This window comes from Pseudorca crassidens, chromosome 10 (assembly GCF_039906515.1).
Source record: "Pseudorca crassidens isolate mPseCra1 chromosome 10, mPseCra1.hap1, whole genome shotgun sequence".
NCBI classification, from domain to species: domain Eukaryota; kingdom Metazoa; phylum Chordata; class Mammalia; order Artiodactyla; family Delphinidae; genus Pseudorca; species Pseudorca crassidens.
This window is the reverse complement of record NC_090305.1, coordinates 86,442,957-86,463,506: the sequence shown is the minus strand read 5'-3', so window position 1 is coordinate 86,463,506 and position 20,550 is coordinate 86,442,957. Positions and strand designations below refer to the sequence as shown.

Below are 20,550 nucleotides of genomic sequence, written 5' to 3'. Positions count from 1 at the left end.
TTCCAAAGGCGCATTTGAAACCTGAAATAAAGCTGATTTACTTGTCGATAATCTCTTCTGAAGCCTTCTGAGCTAGTTCGGGAGAAAAGCTTTGGCACTTTTACCTTTCTGCCACTTAATAGCACAGATAACAGCCTAGGTGTGAAACTGCCAGTAAAATACAGATGATTGTCCTACAGATGGATTCAGGAAAAAACAACATCCTGAAATTTGCTGCAGTACTTTTGCTGTGAGCAATGTTTTACAATTATTTGGGACTGAAATCTACACATATTCCAAAGGAAAATAGAGCCTGGTGGCATGTGGGACTCCTTGGGCTCTTCTTTGCACATGCCTTTGGCAATATCAGTTCCTGGGGGAGAACTTTAAAAAAACAAAACATTAATTATTTGGTGACTGTGAGTGGTGGAACACCTTCCTTTGGTTTTGAGTCGAGAATAAACTATCTGTGCAGGTTTGTGCTAGTAGCTGCTGCTACACATGTCCAGAAGCTGAATTTTCCAGAACCAAACCAAGGAATCTCTTGTGAGCTTCTGTTTCCCAGCAGATACTAACTGGAAGCTATTTGCCAGAGACCAAGAACGCTCTTTGTGTTTCTCATGAACTGACTGCTGCGTTGGAATTAGCACAGTGTGCGGGGTGTGCGATCCTGCTTTCCGGCTGGCAACAGTAGGCAGGTTGTCATTTTCTCTGAGACCCTCAAGTTAGGAGCGAAGGCAGATTCTGCAGTCACGCACACGCTGTTGCTCAGAGACTGTTATCTTCACCTCTTGGTGAAGCACAAGGAAACACTCAGGGCTGTTCCCCCGAGTGGGGTCCAAAGGGCTGCTTCGGAGGATTTTTTTTTTTCCTCCTGTATCTGTGGCTGCCCAGAGATATTTATCATGTGAACAGAGGCCAAGCAAAGACCCTGTAGTGTAAAGTAAGGTGCTTCCCAAAGCGGATTCGGAGATTGGGGCTGGTGTGTGTGCGCGCGCGCGTGTGTGGTGTGTGCAGGACGTGCAAGCCCAGTGCGCTGAAATGCAGCGCTCTCGTCTGCCTGCAAAGAGTTGCTCCACTCCCCCCGCTGCCCAGCGCACTCGGGGAGCGCCAGGGGGAGTCCTCGCCGGCCCGGGCTTCCAGCGACCCGGGAGCGCCGAGGGCTCGCCTGGCGGAGCTTAGCGCAGCTCGCTCGGCGCCGCCAGCGAGAGGGCGGGGTGGACACTGGGCTTCTGTGTGCCCGCCGCAGCCGTTGGTTGGCGGGCGCCCAATCTCGGGGCATGCCGCCGGAGCCAGGCCAGCACGCACCGTGAAAGACCAGTTTGGGGGAAGGCTTGACCCCCGGCGGTCCACAGAAGCCGGCGTCGGGAGCCCAGGCGGTGGGGCCGCTGCGATCGGGCTCGCAGCGCTGCAGCTGCGGGAGCCGCCGGCACCCCACCCCCTGCCTGGGTTCAGAGGGACTGAGGAGGCATGGCCTCGGTGTTCATGTGCGGAGTGGAGGACCTGCTCTTCAGCGGCAGCCGCTTCGTGTGGAACTTGACCGTGTCCACGCTGCGGAGATGGTACACAGAGAGGCTGCGGGCTTGCCACCAGGTGCTGCGGACGTGGTGCGGACTGCGGGACGTGTACCAGGTGAGCCGGGGACCGCGGCGCCTGAGGGCCCTAGCGGGATGCCTGGCGCTCGTGGGAAGCCGGTTGGTTCCACCTGTATGATTTCATTGTCCCTCTCCTTCCACCGCTCTCTTTTTCAACTCCTATCGGGCTGCTCGCCTCTTGGGTCAAAAGCTCAGCAGCTGTGGGTAACCGTTGCCTGACAGAGCTTGTGAATTTTCCCCATCGGGCATGGGGGCACTTGTGAATTAGTCCCTGGCTTTGCAGACATCTATTAGCGAGTGATGGTGTATCTTAGCAGCAGAGCGTCTGCAGGGAGCAACTCTTGACGTTCACATGATTCCTTCTTTTTCATTTCATTGGGGTGAGGGTAGGCATTTCACAGAGCAAGGATTTCACACCAGTTTATGGTCAGAAGGGTCTGAATGGATTTGCATTCTTCCCTTTGATTTTATTTCAGCTTTCTTCGGGCAGCCCCAACTTGCAAGGCAGAGCCAGGAAAAGCTGATTGTGTCTACTGGCTTTTGGAAGGAAGGACAGCAAATTGTGAACACTTTGCAGGAGGATGACGGGCTGGGGAAGGGAGGGGTGGCCTGGCTGAGCGTTGGAATGCTTACGTTTGGATTTACTCCCTGTGGTATAACACAGCCTCTTTATTTCTCTGCTAGGTCCCATCCTGCAGGCAAAAAATGCAGCAACTTTGCTCAGTCTCTCTGGGGCTACAGCTTCCCTTCATATTTTTTAAACAGTCGTTTGTGGATTTAAAGGTCCTGTGCTTTGGTTGTTAATATTTTTCAGGTTTAAAAAATAATCTACATTGCCTTTAGGAAGATTACACCCGGTGTTTACTATAGAATATAGTGGCACGTTTTCTTTCCTGTGATGTAGAATTAGCTTTGTTGCAGTTCTTGGATTCTCCCTACTCTGACCACATTCTCCATATGGCTATGATTCATATCGCATTGTATTGAGTCCCATATGTGATCAAGCTTCTGGTGTTGATAAGCCATTGTCTTCCATCAATCAGGCAAAATTAAAAGACCGGCACCTGCGGTTAAACTGTGGGCATTTAAAAAATCAGCGTCCCCTTGTCATCCCTGACATCCGTATCATCCTTGTTAAAATGTGAGGAACATTATACTTTGTGCTTTCCCGACTCCTGCTTTGGATAACATGTCTGAGATGTCTTGCGTTTTGAAAGAATCCAAAAGCCAGGTTGAGAACCGGGGCAGCATGTGGTGGTTTGAGAGGATTATGGAGCTGTGGATATAGCCCATCTGGCCACATTACCCAGATCACCTAGCTTTTTGGAGCCAGAGGTGTGTCTGCCTCTCAGCCTTTTTCTTTTTTGGGAAATCATTGTTCAGTTTGGTCTGTAGGAGAAGTGGCCCTGATACACTTTTGTTTTCACTTTTTAACATTTGAGAAACTTTCAAAAGGAGAGCACAAGCACTGTGGCCAACCATTCAGCCTTCATGCCGCTCTCCCCAAAGGCTCAGGGGACTTATGGCTTACCTCTTCTACTGGTAGTGACCAATTCAAAAATGACGCTTCCAGAAACCTGAGACCCCACGAGATCTTTACAAGGTTGATCAATAATTATTTTTAAGCAGAACAGCAACTTGAAGGACTAACCTACTGAACGACAGGTTTTCTCTTCCGTAAAATGGATAGTGGCTGAGCCAGTACCCTCTCATAATGATAAGAGGGAACATCTAAAACAACCTTGGCCATTTTGTGAGTATTGAGTCTTAAGCAGAAAATGATCTCCAAGGTTTGTGTCTTTGGAGAAAACTTGAAAATATTTTAAAACTTGAGAGAACTCTAGATTTTTAAATTGTACAACATAGTTGTTAGCAAAGAAATACCGTTTCCTTTAATGCCTTTCAAATTTCAACAAGAAGGTACTAACGTAAATTGTATAGAACAGAATGGCAGTAAAATAAAGTGGTTAATACCTTATACTCCAAGTTAAATAGACAGAGGATAGGATAAATCCTACCTCTGCCTGTGTATGATCATGGATGAGTTACTTAATTTTACTGTGCTTTAGTTTCATTGTTTATAAAATGAGAAATACAATAGTACTAACCACAGAGGTTGATATTAAAATTAATTGACAGTACCAAGAGCTTAGGAAACATTCAGTAAATGTTATCTGCTCTATCAGTTGGGGTATTTTTATTGTAATAGGAAAATGAACTCAAATTAACCTACAGAATAAAAAGTAGGGACTTTGGATGCAACTGAAAAATCTAGCAGTAGGATCAGGGCACTAGAGTTGTTCCCCATGATTCTGTCAATCCTGTCTTGTTCATGTATCTTCAGCTGGTTTCTTTCCTCATGATAGCAGACAGCTAAAGCAGTTCTGGGGCTTAGACCCATGTATCAACCCATATAGAAAGAAAGAGAATGTTTCAAAGCCACCAACTCTCAAAAAAAATTCCCCGGTTTGCCCTCTGATGGGTCAGTTTAGGGTATGTGCCCACCGGCAATGCCATGCACTGATTGGCACAGGGAATGGGATTGTAATTCATGCATTCTCAAAGGGAATGATATGGCCCCCAACAGGCAAAAATCATTTCGTAAGGATGGGAGGGGGGGCAAAAAAAAATCTTAGTCTTTATGTACAAAGCACAGGTATACATAAACAGATCTACAGTGTACTTATGGCGTTAGAATTTTGGGGGGAGTGAGGTGGCTAGCAAACAAAAAAATATCTTCAGAGGCTCCTTAAGGGAGTGATAACGAATACAAAGGTTGAGAGACCCTGAATTACATTGATTGGCTTAGGCCAGTGCAGACCCATTTCTGAAGCCGGCAGTGAGGTTGGCCCCGCCCAGACCACATGGCTGCCAGGCAATGGGGGGAGGGATGCAGTGTCCACTGTATCTGCATTATTAGAATCTCAGATAATGAGATTCTTATGCTGTTTAAATAAAATGATTATTTTTCAAGATAAGTACAAAGATTGATGCACAAATACATTTGTAAGTATTTTGCAACAGTAATTTATTTGAGTTACGGGGTTAGGGGGCCCATCATTAGAATACCAGCATTGCTATCCCATAATTATGAATTCTAAAACAGAGAGGAATGTTCCATTATACTGCTCAAGTTTCTGGCATGTGAATTGGAAACACCACAGGGTTACATATTTTATGGAACCCAATTTTTTATCATCTTGATGATAAAAAGGTGTCAATTTCTTGCTTCTAGTCTGAATAGTCTTGTTTGTAAAAAAAAGAACCCAGGATTCAATCACTCTAGAGAGAAAGGGTGGGGTGGGAGATATCCATTACACGAAATACCTGACAGTCCCCGGGGGTGTTTTGTTTATTCATATACTATAAGTGAAATAGGATCTCTGCCTATTCATAAGGAACTTGACAACCACATTATTGCCTCGCCGGCACGGCCGGGAAGACATAAGTTCTTTGGAATTGAACACTTCCTCCATTTCTAGATATTGGAGAGGCAAGAGACTTAATTTGCCAGAAACCATGAATAATTAAGATACTAGCTATAAGGCATTTCTGTAGTCATGTGACTAAATAAAAAGCAGACTGAGGCTGCACTGAGGCTGCCTTCTAACAAAGACTCACTTGATGAGTGAAGGTTTCAATGTGGTTGGAGTAGCAGACATGGGACATTCACCTTCCACTTAGGGCTGAATATTAAAAGCTGATATATCTCTCCTGCTTTTATCTTGCCCGGATGGGTTGCGTTATCACAATTAAATAGATTTAACAAACAGCTGAGGTGGAAAATGATGGAAGAATGTTGTTGAAAAAGGATCAACACCCTTTGCTTTCTATCAAGTGTGACACGGTCGAATGAAGCCCTCAGTTTGTTACTTGGAATTAAGTTTTCCCTTCATCTCCAACGTCTCAAAGGTAGAATTTCTTGCAAACCCTGAATGGAGTAATCGCCCCCAGTAGGGGCAACTTGAACAGAATCTAGGGTACTTAAGGGACCAAAAGAGGCTGGGTCAGTTCCACTGCACAGGTAGCTGGCAGTGAGGGGTGGCATGCCGGGCAGATCACAGCAGAGGCTGTTTGCTCAAAATTGAGCAAATCTGACCTTGAGCAAATTGCTTTTTCTCTCTGAACCCCATTCCCTCCTGGGTAAGAGGGGAGAACTGTAGTCCTGGCATTATGGGTAGTGTAAAAAATTCATGAGATTGTGTGTATAATACTGAGTGCTCTGCGTGGCACAAGCGAGTACTCAGTAAATGTTAGCTCTTGGATATGCAAAGGGCTTAACACCAGACCCATAGAAGGTACTCGATAAAGGGTAGCTTAGGGTTTTACTGTTGTTTTTATAAGTGAGACTAGTTCTGTGGAAACTGAATTTCCATCTTTGCACGCAAAGATGTTCCGTGAGAGAGACTGTGGAATCTCCCACAGCAGTGGATGTAGGGTGGACCTTGGGTATCTGAGCTTGTGTTCTACGCAGTAAACCCACAATTTTTTTAAGGCCCATACAAAAAATCTAGGAGGTCACAGGAGCTAGCAGTAGGGTCTCTAAGGAGATAATCTCTTTATATTCCAAGACTCTGATGATTCATAAATTGGTAACACCTGAACTTTTCATCCCACTGCATTGGTTATGAAAGACCAAGTCCCCCAAATGGCAATCCTTTATTGAGCCTTCAGTGACCTGTGTACATTTCAAACCGTATATCCTTTGCTTGCCCCCGCCCTCCACTCTCCACAGCCTCCTGAATTATACAGACTAGAAGGGAGGCTGACAAGTTATTGGGTTGGCCATAAAGTTTGTTTGGGTTTTTCGGCCAACCCAATACAATGCACAGGAGAAAACTGGCCTACCTCCTGGTTTTGTAAATAAAGTTTTATTGGCATGCAGCCCTGCTCATTCATTTACACGTTGTCCATGGCTGCTTTCAAACTACAATGGCAGAATTGAGTAGTTGTCACTCAGCTACTTAGAGTTGAATAGTTGATACAAAGACTGTATTGGCCACACAGCCGAAAATATTTACTATCGGGCTCTTTACAGAGAAAGTTTGCCAATCTCCAGACTAGACAAAAACAATATGTTGGGCAGAGAATGCTAGAAGAAGGAAAGTTTAGAATTCAGTCATGGAAAAATAGAACTTGAAGGAATATGGAAGAATTTTCTCTTAAAAAACCCAGTCACTAGGAAATTAATAAACAAATATTCAGGATCAGTGTTCAGTTTACCTTTACTAGGTCCTGCATTGTAGAACATGATTGGAGTTATAGATCGATTGATTCATTTGTCCGTTTATTCATACATAAAATAATTATCAGGTGCTTACCGTGTCCCAGTTGTTATGCCAAGGTGTTAGCAACACAAAGTCAAATAGATTATTTCCTGCCCTCAAGGAATCTGTTGTCAAGTAGGGAGACAGTTAAGAAAATAACCTCTGTGCAAGGGCTTTACCTGGGTCCTCTAGGTGCACAGTGAAGGGAGTTTCCGTCAGACAGGAGTGAAGCAAAAGGGGAGGGCGTGGAAGCCAAGGAAGCTTCCTACAGGGGTGATTCTCCGGCAGAAGTCGGAAGGACAAGTAAGAGTTAGATAGACTAAGAAAGGCAGACGTGCATTTCAGGCATGAGGAAACAAGGCTCTGGTCGGTGGGGGTGCGTGTTATAAAGAGTTTTTTAAGGCTGATGAGGAAAGAAAGAGACAGACGGAGTCAAAGTCATAGACAGACAGGCAGATTTATTTATTTTTTTTTTGCGGTACGTGGGCCCCTCACTGTTGTGGCCTCTTCCGTCATGGAGCACAGGCTCCGGACGCGCAGGCTCAGCGGCCATGGCTCACAGGCCCAGCTGCTCTGCGGCATGTGGGATCTTCCCGGACCGGGGCACGAACCCGTGTCCCCTGCTTCGGCAGGTGGACTCCCAACCACTGCGCCACCAGGAAAGCCCAGACAGGCAGATTTTAATTGAGAATAACATTCAACTTGAATGATCTTTTATTTTAAGATTAGGATTTGATGTTTTTCTTCAGAACTTTGGGGGTGGGGGACAGGTTAAGTTAGAACTGTCCCTGGTAATGGTGAGGCTGATAGATTTGGAAGAGGGTGGCATAGTGGAGGCAGGACAGGGGAGGAAGTTAGGAGGCCTGTGGTGATGTCAGTGTGTTACTCAGGATAGGATAGATTTTACTGCAGCAGCAAACAGCCCCAGGATCCTAACGGGTTAAAGAAATAAAGGTTTATTTTTGGTTTACACTACCTGTCCATTCACAGGTTGGCTGGAAGCTCTGCTTATCACTGTCACTCAGGCTCACAGAATGTTCCGGAACATTGCCAGTTGCCATGATAGAGAGTGAAGAGCTTTTCAGGGCTTTGCATTGGCAATGCAATGCTTGGCCTCTAAGTAGCTCACGTCACTTGTCTCAAGACATTGGTCAGAGCTGGTCATGTCACTCACTCAACCACAGGGGGCAGGAAAAGCAGTCCTTCCATGGAACAGCGTGAATGCTGGTGCAGATCTGGTTCCTTAGGAAGCAGACTCTGAAACAGAGATTAACAAGCAGGAAGTTTACTGGAGAGTGCTCTGAGGATCAACAGTGTAGAAGGGAATAGAAAGAAGTAGGACTGAGCAGAGGGAGAGATTGGGTGACAGTTCAGGCTCAACAAAGACCTCAGCTGACCTCACAGGTAGCCCTGAAGCTGAGAGTTGTCCCCAGTTGGAAGGAGAGGGCTGGATTTCCCCCCAACCTTCATCAAGCCTCATTAGAGATGGGCTGCCCTTGTATAAGCGGTGTGACCTTGAAGTAGGCAGCTCTCTTTAAGGAACAGCAGTTCCCAGAGGGGCTAAGAGCTCAGAAAAATCCAGACAGCTGATGCAATAAGTCTGGGCAGCTCATCACACTGCATCTTCTACAAATGTCTGCCCAACAGGTATTCACATCAAAGCCTGGACTGCAGCAGGGCCAGCGGGAAGGAAGTAGAGTAAGGATTGCATTGATGTGAAGGATGTAGGATCTAAGTTTAAAACATGGCCTGACAATCAGGGCGGTCTCCCAGCTAGATCCTACATTCTGTTGAAGGAGTTGGGCAACCATAGAGTCAGTTCATAGTAGCAACACATACAGAAAGAAGCAAAGACTTGGTTGATAAATGACATATGAGTCCACTTATCACTGAGGAAATTCATCTTCTACATTTTCAGGTAACCAAAGACTAGGATTTTATGGCAGGAAATTGGGATGCTCAGACACCCCAAAGTGAGAAAGAAAACTGTCTTAATGTTTGAGTCCATCACTTGGCATCAATAAATTTCTAAAAGACTGTATGATTTAAGATCAACAGATCAGTCTCAGGATCTCTAAAAAGCATTTTTGAACCTTTGTTGTACAGCTTGGAAAACACCAAGTTAAGGATAGACTCTCCGGCCTTGTCAAGTTGGTGTTTGTTTTCCTCCTTCTGTCTTTTCTTGGTGGAGCTGCAGCGTGAAATAACTTCCTGTTCGTCCCCTACTTACGTTTGTTCTGAATGTTATATTTGTGATGTCCAATTTGGTTGTTATGGAAAAGTGTGAATGATCAAATGGGATAAAAAAATTGAAATTAATATCCATAAGTAATTACATACATGTGTGTGTATATGTACATACAGAAAAGATAAAAATTCTGGCATCCTTGAAATAAAGTTTTGCCATGAAAGAGCTGGTAACTATGGTAAATTAAACAGTACCGTTTTCCCCTAATGTCCTGATCATTTTTAGTTTCTTGAATTTTGTGTTTGGGCAAAGCGCATTGCTTAAATAATTATTTTCTCCTTAACTAGGGCTTTTATACAGTCTTAGTGTCTTGACTTGACTAATAGCTGCTAATTATTAAGTAACTGCTTTGTGCTGTGCCTTGTGCTTGGCACTTTACATGTATTATCTTTTTTTAAGAAAGATATCATTTGGGGAAGATTTCAATATACAAAAACATAAAGGATAATATAGGTAAAAACCCATGCACCCACCACTCAGTTTTAAGGCATCTCAACATTTTGCCATGTTTGCTCCAGATACTTTTTTTGTATATAATAAAATTTTACAGAATCAGTTGAAACCACCTTTATACCTTTCCTTTCTCCCTAAAAATAGTCTTGTTCTGAAATTCGTGTTTTTCATTCCCAGGCATATTTTCATCATTTTGCCACATGTGTTTGTATCTATAAACAATATATATTATTTTCGTGTCTGTAAAATTTATTTAAGGATGTGTCATTCTGCTACCTTATTTTTCTCTCAATAGGCTTTTGGAATTTATCTCTAAAGTCATTTTAACCCTCATATTCCATTGCATTAAACATACCAATCTCTTGTTGATGGGCATTTAGGTTGCTTACAAATTTTCAGTGTCCCAAGATACTACACTGAAATTTTTGTATTGTCTCTTTGTGCTTGTGAGCAAGAGCTTCTCTAGGGCAGCGGTCCCCAACCTTTCTGGCACCAGGGACCGGTTTCATAGAAGACAATTTTTCCATGGACCGGGGCAGGGTGGATCGTTTTGGGATGACTCAAGCCCATTACATTTATTGTGCACTTTATTTCTATTACTATTACATTGTAATATATAATGAAATAATTATACAACTCACCGTAATGCAGAATCAGTGGGAGCCCTGAGGTTGTTTTCACTTGCCACTTACTGATAGGGTTTTGATATGAGTCTGCAAGCAATTGATTTATTACGGTCTCTGCACAGTCAAACCTCTCTGCTAATGATAACCTGTATTTGCAGCTGCTCCCCAGCGCTAGCATCACTGCCTAGCTCCACCTCAGATCATCAGGCATTAGATTCTCATAAGGAGTACGCAACCTACATCCCTGGCATGCGCAGTTCGCAGTAGGGTTCACGCTCCTACGAGAATCTAATGCCTATGCTGATCTGACAGGAGGCGGAGCTCAGGTGGTAATGCGAGCGATGGGGAGCAGCTGTAAATACAGATGAAGCTTCGCTTGCTCACCCGCCACTCACCTCCTGCTGTGCGGCCCGGTTCCTAACAGGCCACGGACTGGTAGCAGTCCCGGGGGTTGAGGACCCCTGCTCTAGGGTATATACGAAAAGGGAGACTTGCTAGGTTTTTAGCTTTATTAGATGTTGTGCCTTATTTCTGTCCTTATAATAACACTTCAAAATGATATCATAAATCCCACTTTATTGGTTTTATATACTTATTAGCTAATAAAACATGATGCTGGAATTTGAACAGAGCTCTAGCTGACTCCAGTGCTTAGCCTCTTGCCACTGACTTGCTGCTTTATTTATTAGAGAGATACATAAAGATAGTATCTCATTTATTTACTTATTTGCTCAATCAACATTGGGTGAAAACATAGCTGAGTGCTTAAAAATGAAGTCTATAAACTTCCTGAATTCAAATCCTAACTCACCTTTTGTTAGCCATGTGAGTTCTCTGAGATTTTTCTCATTAAATTTTTTTTGCCATAAAATAGTTAATTATGGACCTCCCTTAAAGAGTTATGCTTCTGGGATTGTTATAAAAATCAAGTGCACTAATATTTAAAAGCACTGGAAACAGTGTTAGATATATGTGTGGATGCTTGGATGGATGGGTGGATGGACAAAGGTGTGGATGGATGGACAGATGGGCAGATGGTTGGATGGATAGATTAATGGGTGGATTGATGGTTGGATGGATGGATGAATCCCTCATGAATAATTATCTTCATCTGTGCAGTGCTCTACCACTTATGCATATGCATAACCTTTGGAGCTTCTAAAATCTGCAGAAGCCTTGTCTCCTCCTTCCTCCCCTCCCCTCTGGATTAAAAACTATAGTCTAATGTAGCAAGCAGGAAAGGGGCCCACTGACCACGGCACAGAGACGTTGCGCTCACATGGTTTCATGGCACAGCATTTTATCAGGAGACCCTGGCATGCTAATGCTGTTGTCTTTTTGGTTTATTCTACGAAAGCAAAGATTCTCACAACTGTTTCGTTGTTTTATTTCTGTCTCTCCAACAGAAAGCCATTAAACTTTCTCCCTCTCTACCCTGAGCCCCACTCCTTAAGAGCCCTACACTCTCATGCATAAAGGCCCTGGGTCCCCACTGACTGCTGTCTTTCTCATCTGTATAAGCTTTCTTCTGATATGACTCTTGAATTTGCAACGGCCAAGGAGACCCTGTTATTATAGGCATCGTGCTACCCTTGGGTAGTGTAGCCAGCAAATATTTTTACAGGAATTAGTCAGTCTCATTAAACTTTGATTAGATGCTTATTAGCTAAGAAAGAAAAGAGCCTTGACAAAATAGGGCAATAGAATGGGCTTTAGTCAGTTGGACCTGGGTAACAAATCAAGGCTTCATCACTTACCAGCTGTGTGACCTTGAGCCACGCTACTTAATTGCTCTGAGCTTGTTTCTTATACGAAAGATAAAATAAGATCTACATTTTAAGTTTGGTGTAAAAGTTAGAAATGACATGGATTGAGAAAAGGTAAACATTTGGATCCCTTCACAGAGTTGATCCTAAGCCTAAAGTTGTCATGCTAGTTGTGATAAGTGCAAACTGTGACCAGGAATTAAGCCCAAACACCCACATTTACTAGCTGTGTGACGTGGGCAGGTTACATGATCTCTTGATGCCTCCTTTTCTCACATATGTGATGGGGATGGTAATAGTGCCTGCCGCTCAGGGTTGTTGAGAGGGCAACACAAGATCATGTAATAAAGGTCTCGCTAGGGTGCCTGGCTCACAGTCAGCAGTTAAGAAGTGTCATTTCTACTTAATGAACATTTTCTATGTTGTCAAACATAGTGCGAAGCATTTTTTTCGGCCGTGCTGCACGGCTTGCGGGATCTTAGTTCCCTGACCAGGGATCGAACCCGGCCCCTTAGCAGTGAAAGCGCTGCATCCTAACCACTGAATTCCCTATTCCCTAAGCATTTCATTTTCACCATTTCACTTAGTTCTCCTAACAACGACATGAAATAGGTACTATGAAACCCATGTGGCAGATGTGGAAATTGTTTAGCGCTGTCAAGTCACTTAGCCGAGTGCAAAGAGGGGGAGCTCAGATCTGTGTAAATCCAAGTTCCATTCCCTCAGCCGTTGCATGGAATGGGCTTAGTTTGCAAACCATTCAGCCTCTTCCTTTTCTACATTTGCCTTCATGGAGTCCTTCCTAGGACTTTCCCAGTCTCTAATCTCTGCCTCTACCAAAACCGGTAGCCAGAGCAGGTATTAATAAACTCACTGAGACTGAATAACTAGAGCAGGTATTAATAAACTCATTGAGACTGAATAACTAGTGCCATTTTCCCTCTATAGTCTATTCCCAACCCAGCCTCCAGAGCAATTTTGTTAAAAATAAGTCAGATCGTGTCATTGTCCCGTTCAGAACCCTCTAATGACTTCCCAACTCAGAAAAAGCCAGTCTCACCGAACCTACAAGACGCTGTGTAATTGGCATCCCCTTCTCTGCGTTCCTCCACCACCTACCCACAGTAAACATGCTCAACTTCTGATCTTTTTTTTTTTTTTTTTTTTGCGGTACGCGGGCCTCTCACTGCTGTGGCGTCTCCCGTTGCAGAACACAGGCTCCGGATGCACAGGCTCAGCGGCCATGGCTCACAGGCCCAGCCGCTCTGCGGCATGTGGGATCTTCCCGGACCGGGGCACAAACCCGTGTCCCCTGCATCAGCAGGCGGACTCTCAACCACTGAGCCACCAGGGAAGCCCTCTGGTCTTTTTATTATTAATAGTATTAGTATTAGCATTATATTCACTGTATTTATTTATTTGGTTACTGTGGTGCAATTGACATGTAACATTATATTGGTTTCAAATGTACAGCATAATGATTCGATATTTGTATATATTGTGCAATGATCACAACATGTCTAGTTAACATCCATCACCTCACGTCATTACAAATATTCTTTTCTTGTGATGAGAGCTTTTAAGATCTACTCTCTTAGCAACTTTCAAATATACAATACGGTATTATTAACTATAGTTGCCATGTGCTACATTACATCCCCGTGACTTATTTATTTTATAACAGGAAGTTGGTACCTTTTGATCCCCTTCACCCATTTCTCCCACCCTCCAACCCCGCCCTGGCAACCACTAATCTGTTTTTGTGTCTGTGAGCTGCGTCAACCTCTGGTCTCAACTTCCAACTTTCTTTTTCTCTCTAAGTGTCCTCCAGCAGCGCTGACCTCTTTGCTGTCCCTTCAACCCCGCCAAGCACATTCCAAGCTCAGAGCCTTTGCCCTTGGCGTTTTCTCTGCCTATAACTTTGTCACCCAGAGGTTCCTGTGGCGTGCTTCCCCCCCTCACTGCCTGCAGGTCCTTCTTCAGATACCATCCAAACAGAGAGGCCACCCCTGACTGCTCTCGTATCCTGCTTTATTCTTCGCTGTAACCCCGTCACCACCTGACGTTAGGAATTTATTTGCTTATGTGCTTATTGTGTTTCCCCGACCAGAAGGTTAGCTGAAGGCATGCAGAAACTTTGCTTTGTTCACTGTGGTATCCTCAGTGCCGGAACCTAATACTCCTTTGGAAATAGTTCTTGACCAAATGAACAAAGGGATCTGCTTTACATTTTAAGACGCTCGCTCTAGCCACTGTGAAGGGACTGGTGCTTCGGAAGGGGTAAGAGCAGTTAGGCTGTTTCTCGTGACCAGTTGTGGGACGATGGGAGACCTGGGCTGGAGTGGTGGCCACATATGCTGTAGGAAGACACGAAGAATTTGGAGGAGGGGGAAGCAGCAGGAAGGAGACTGTGTCCAAAGAGAATGTTTACAGTCTATGTAGTTTTGGAAACATCCAGGACAAAGCCATGTGTGCTGAAATGTATTTGTGTGTATGTGTGTATTCTTTTTCATTAGGGAAAATAGCCACAAGCCAGTGTACGTTGACTGAGACTACATTGGTCTGTGTTCTCTGGCAGCCATTTCATTAAGGAAGTAGCATTGCAGAGAGCAGAACAGATTATTTCCTCCAGTTCCTGTAAAACGGGCTCAGTCAGGGACCCCAGCTTCTGTGTACAGCCATCTGCAGGTCCCTGCCCGTGCCCAGCCCAGGGTGGGGAAGTTGGCAGTTTCTGTAGTTCTTGTTAGCTCTTACTGTCAAGTGATCACTGTTTCCTGTGCCCATCCCTGTGGTTAAGGTCTGGAAGGTGCCCTCTTTGGCCTGACTGATGCTGACAGACGTTTCAGACCTCTGGCTTTCTCTTCGTGGCACTCTGTGGATGTCGATTTTCATTCTGACCCTGTCTCAGGTCATTCCCATCCCCTGGAGCTAAGGATGGAAGGACCCTTTGGATTTGCCTGCATTCTAGGGGGAAAATATTTTTTTTCTCTCTGGTCTTCATTAGTGTTTAATTAAAAGCTTGCTTTCCCTAAGTCTTTGGCTGTGTCCAGGCTTTTTAAAATTGTGCAAGCACAGACAATATAAAGAGAGTTTGACCCTTTGAGTTACAAGAGCTGGTTATTGTGTCTAATTATCAACCTCAAATGATGACAGAATCAGAATCTTCTAGAACAAAAAGGAATACGAGGCATTTTTCAAATATTTCCTGAAGACAAAGTACATTTACTTTCAATAAATAGTCCAATGCCAGTTTTTCAGTGAAATTAATGTTTAAGTTTGAAACAGTTTGGTTCAGGATATGAAGAATCCTAAGCATCCGCTCATAGTATTTAGATTTTGGGGTTTTTTCCTTCCTTAAGATTTTTATATATTAATATTTCTAGGTATTGATGCCAGATATAGTTCTAGCCGAGCTCATAAGATTTTTGCTCTCAAATTCTTTTTGGAAATGAGATTTTTTTAGTGAATGTGTTTTTCCTTTAATAAACTTCAGAAGCCAACTCTGAGTTTCAAAAAAATTTTTTTTGAGATATCAGTGCCAGAGTCTGAACGGTGCCATTTATTCACCACCAAGTTGCATCAGTTTAATTTTTTTTTCAGGCTCAAACATTACATTAGGTTACAAATATAGCAAAAGTTTGCCACACCTTTATGCTGTATATTGTGTGTTATAAGTACATCAAATTTAATTATATCCTTTTCTTTTTTCCTCCCTTTTTTTTTTTTTTGGTGTATTTTCTCTGAGCTAAATAGGTCACATTTAAATGTATAAATAAATTACATATAGACATATATATGTGTGTGCATATATGTGTATATATGAGAATGTATAAATATGCATACATATATGTGCATGTGTGTCTATGTATGTATGTGTATATATGTATATCACTGTATCTGAAGTTTTTCCAGAAAATAATACGATTAGCCAACATATTTACCAAACATCGCTTTTTTTCCCCAATCTTCAACATCACTTCTAAAGTTATATTATGACCCTGAAGTAATTAGCCAGTACCAATAATATGTTAGGTTCTGTAGTAGATTGTATTTTTCAGGTTACTATCAATTTTGATGAAGTTCAGCAAATGAAAGCTTGGTCAACAACTTCATCTGTTACCCTTAGTTTAAAAAAGAAGAAAATAGAAAACCAGAGACCTGGTCATGTGTAGAAGCTCCTGGTCACCTCCTGGCTCGGCTCAGCTCACTGGTCTGTGAAATGGGGCCATGGCATGGGCTGTCACACTGGAGGGTACTGGGTGTTAAGTAGACAGCAGTAGAGCAAATTACTCAAAATGGAGCTCTTGCCCCCTCCTCTTCCCCAGCAACTACGTCCAAAAAGGAGGACGAGGCGGCTGGTTAAGGAATTGAGGGACCTGTGAGGAAAAAGATGGAGGGAGCAGCCTGGGAAACAGCTGCCTTCCTCAGCCCAAGCAGCTTCATTCATTATTTACAAATATTAATGCCATCGGTCTTTTTTTTTTTTTCTTTTTTTTTTTTTTTGCCGTACGCGGGCCTCGCACTGTTGTGGCCTCTCCCGTTGTGGAGCACAGGCTCCAGATGCGCAGGCTCAGCGGCCATGGCTCACGGGCCCAGCCGCTCCGCAGCACGTGGGATCTTCCCGGACCGGGGCACGAACCCGCACCCCCTGCATCGGCAGGCGGACTCTCAACCACTGCGCCACCAGGGAAGCCCGGTCTGTTTTAATGGAACTTGTAATGAGATGAACAGCTTTGTCTACTTTCTTTTGTGTGATTTGCACATAATCTTTGGGAGCTAAGGATGTTGGAGCCAGATGGATATGAACTCTAATCCTGTGTGCCTCATCCCTCACTGGTTGTGTGACCCAGCGCGCGATGCCTCATTCCTTTGAGCCTCGTTTTCTCAGCTATGAAATGGGAACATAATATTGCATCATACTGCTGCCAGGTTTAAGTGAAACGATGCCCTGTGACTTCTCAGAATGGTGTCTGGGACATGACAAGAATTCGATACACTGTAGTTTAAGGAAAAGGCCCTGGTTACTAAAATAGGCCAAAAAAGAAAAGGAAAAATCTTAGAAATGGGAGGCTCACTTCCTCTCGCGTCTACAGGAAGTTACGTAAAATAAGGATAAGAGAAGAGATGGACATTTTGAAGCAGAAGAATTAAATTATAACCTGGTAAATTGTTACAACCTTTCCGTAGGAGAGTTTAGTTGTATCCAATCAAAATGTAAGATATGTGCCCTCGTTGACCAGACATTTCCATTTTCAGGAAGTCATCTTAAGGACACGATGGTATATGTGTAAGGATTTTCACAGCAGCATAATTTGAAATAGCAAGCCAGTGAAGACATGAATAAGAGAATGATTAATTAAATGATAGTCCCTCCAAAGCATGGGATTCTATGACATCAGTAGGAAAAGTGAAGTAGACCTATACATCACAGCCCCCCCAGAATTGTCATTGACCGATTTTGGGGTAAAAATAAACACAAAAGACAGAACAATATACAGGATGTGTGTGTGTATATATGTGTGTGTATGTCTATAGAGACAAAAAGGCACAAATAAATGCAAGAAGTGCGTGTATATGTTCCTGTACATGGGAGAACAGCATTGGAAATACATATACCAAGCTATTAATAATGTTTACCCCTGGGATATGTAAGTGGACAAAGAGAAAGGTTTCTACTTCTTTTACTTTAATAATTCTGAATTTAAATCGTTTATGGCAAGGATATACGTAACTTTTATAATTTTGTAAAACTTCCTATTCAAAACATTTGATCTGGGGCTTCCCTGGTGGTGCAGTGGTTAAGAATCTGCCTGCCAATGCAGGGGACACAGGTTCAAGCCCTGGTCCAGGAAGTTCCCACATGCCGCAGAGCAGCTAAGCCCATGCGCCACAACTACTGAGCCTGCGTGCCACAACTCCTGAAGCCCACATGCCTAGAGCCCGTGCTCCGCAACAAGAGAAGCCACCACAATGAGAAGCCCGTGCACTGCAATGAAGAGTAGCCCTCACTCACCGCAACAAGAGAAAGCCCGTGCGCAGCAATGAAGACCCAATGCAGCCAAAAATAAATAAATAAATAAATTTATTTAAAACAAAAACATTTGATCCAGGCTGTTGTGTAGAGTATTTCTGGAGAACAGGGATCTGTCCAATGTAACCTTGTGTCCCAGCACCCGGCATGTAGCAGTGTCTCTCCACGTGTTTATCTAGTGTGTCTATTTAATAATGACCATTAGTTATTATTGATGTGATTACTATTAAATAAAAATATTTGTGTTCCTTGGAGAGCCATAGAGTTTTTTATCATTAAAATAACATAAGTCCATAAATTTAATTGTTATAGAAATGCATGGCTTAAAAGTGAGTCTTTTATCAACGGTATATATTCACCGAATACTTTCTAAACATATAGTGACTTACATATTACATTAATATAAATTTTTACGGAGGTGAAATCATTCTATACGTCTTAGTTTGAAATGTATTTACTTACACATCTTAGATGGTGATCTATCTCTGTTTTTCATAACTGCTGTGTATTCAGTGGTATGAATGTATCAATTAATTTTGGTAATCCCCTATTAATAGACATTTAAGTTGTTTCCAAAATTTTACTAAGACAAATGTTACCATGAACATCGTCATATGCAAAACATTTGTGGGAGAATTTCTGTAAGATACATACCTCATTTGGAAGGAATTTGGATTTCCAAAAAGGTTGTACCAATTTCTGATGCCATTGAGTGAACAAGAATCCTTCTTTTCCATACCATGGCCAACAACTTTTGATTTATACCATGGTGCTAGCAAAAAATTTATATTTTATATCTGTTTTCCTTTTATCTCCTTAGTTAGTGGAGCTGTCTGCTTTTCATAACCTTCTTAAGGGCCCTGATGCTTGGAACACTGGAACTGTACTTGCCCGAGAGCATCAGGAAAAGCATATTTTGCATTTCATCACAGTATAAATTAGTTTGCATGCTTTAGAGCACATTTTAGTCTCTTAGAAAATGTTTGTCCTCTCACAGTGATATGGAATTTCCTTGTATAGTTAAAGCAAGTTTATGTAGAGCATTGCTGGTTGAAATCCAAGTATCATAAAGATATATTTTCATATAGTCTCTCTGCCATGTACTAAAGTCTTAAGATTTACATATAGCTCCGAATAGTTATTTCTTTTTTGCATTCATTATACTCTTTGGTTTCAAACTATGGTGTCCCCAAGTACTATTTAGTAGATTTCAAAAATCTTGTTTTATCTTGTCTGTAAACATTCTCAGCTTCATTTAGATAAGCTTGAAAGTGATCACCAAGGCTTTATTATTTTTTTAAACAAGGGATAAAGCTTAGGGCAGGAGAACAGAACGATGCACCGTTTATTTTCTCTTTTTCACCTTTTCTCTTTTGAATGCCCGAGGACTTCAAGCTTATTTGGCCCTCTAAATCCATATTTATTAAGTTAAATATAATTTAGCCAGAGTTGAATTGTTTCAGTGAGATTTCATAGCCACAAGCGACTATGAAACTGTCATTTGTCTCATTTCGGGAGGCACCAGAACTGATTACTTGGGAGATGATTGAAACTGCAAGTCCTGTTAATGTCATGGTTATTTGAGAGATTGCACCTTGAGGGTGAGGATGGGTTGACCTGCAGATTTGTTTGTGTATAGACTTTCACCAGGGCCAGCCTATCTTAGAGTTAAATTGGAGTTGCTACAGGAAACCCCTCAAAGAGGGCTTTTGTCATGTGTGGGCTGGCCAGCACTCGCCACTGGTGTTCTGTTAGCTCCCTGACTCCCTTCTGGCGGTGCCCACCAGGCAGATGGCAAAAAGGCAGGTCCCCGTGCAGGCTTCCTACCGTGGCCACCAAGAGAGCCAAATCTTCCTGTCTGCCCCTGTTCATCTAGGGGGCAGGCTTGAGGTCTCAACCAGGCTTATGATACCTCTGTGCTCCTGCACTCCGAGTTTTGAGCTAGAGGAGGGAACGTTTGCAAGTAAGAACCATCAAAGCAGCAGAGGGGGCGGGACACAGACAAGACAGTCATTGTATGACATGGTGTCAGCTGTGTCTGCCCCGTTATGGGTGGGTTCTCTTGTTTCCTGTTCATTTTCTAAGCCTGCTTCCAGGAGCCATTTTTTTCCTTCTTCCCTCCTGAGAGGCCTTATTTGGCTCAGGGATCAATATCACCTCCCATGTGACTTAGGAATATCCTGGTAGGTCTCTAAGCCAGTGCTTCCCAACATTTTTCATGTCGTAGCGTACATACGAGATGCTAGTACCTGTATGGTACACAGGGTAAATGTATATGAGGCCGCTCAGAGCCTGAGGTGACCATTTGCATGATCTTAGGCTGCCTTGAGGGCTGAGAGGACCAATACTTCAGGATACTCTATTGCCTGTTATATCCACACATTGGTTGTGAAGCTGAGGTCAAAGTTAATCATGTGGCCTTATTCCTCTTGCCAGTGATTGGTTTAGGGTAAACATATGACCTAGCTCTGGCCAATGGGGTGCAAGTTGCTGATGCATTTCTTTTTTTTTAAAATTTATTTTTGGCTTCATTGGGTCTTCGTTGCTGCACGTGGGCTTTCTCTAGTTGCAGTGAGCGGGAGCTA

General features: G+C 43.2%; 1 protein-coding gene across 8 annotated transcripts in view; it reads left to right on the top strand.

The window, feature by feature from the left end:
* FRMD4B (FERM domain containing 4B) overlaps positions 1–20,550 on the top strand; it is a 335,945-nt gene that overhangs the window by 150,657 nt on the left and 164,738 nt on the right. The window contains exon 1 of one of the 8 annotated variants that reach the window (XM_067755161.1): positions 1,291–1,611. The exons of the other annotated variants lie outside the window; for them this stretch is intronic. Coding sequence (XP_067611262.1) covers positions 1,450–1,611 — 162 coding nt within the window. The 5' untranslated portion in view covers positions 1,291–1,449. Of the gene's footprint in view, positions 1–1,290; positions 1,612–20,550 lie in introns of those variants that run through there. 8 annotated transcript variants of the gene reach the window in all.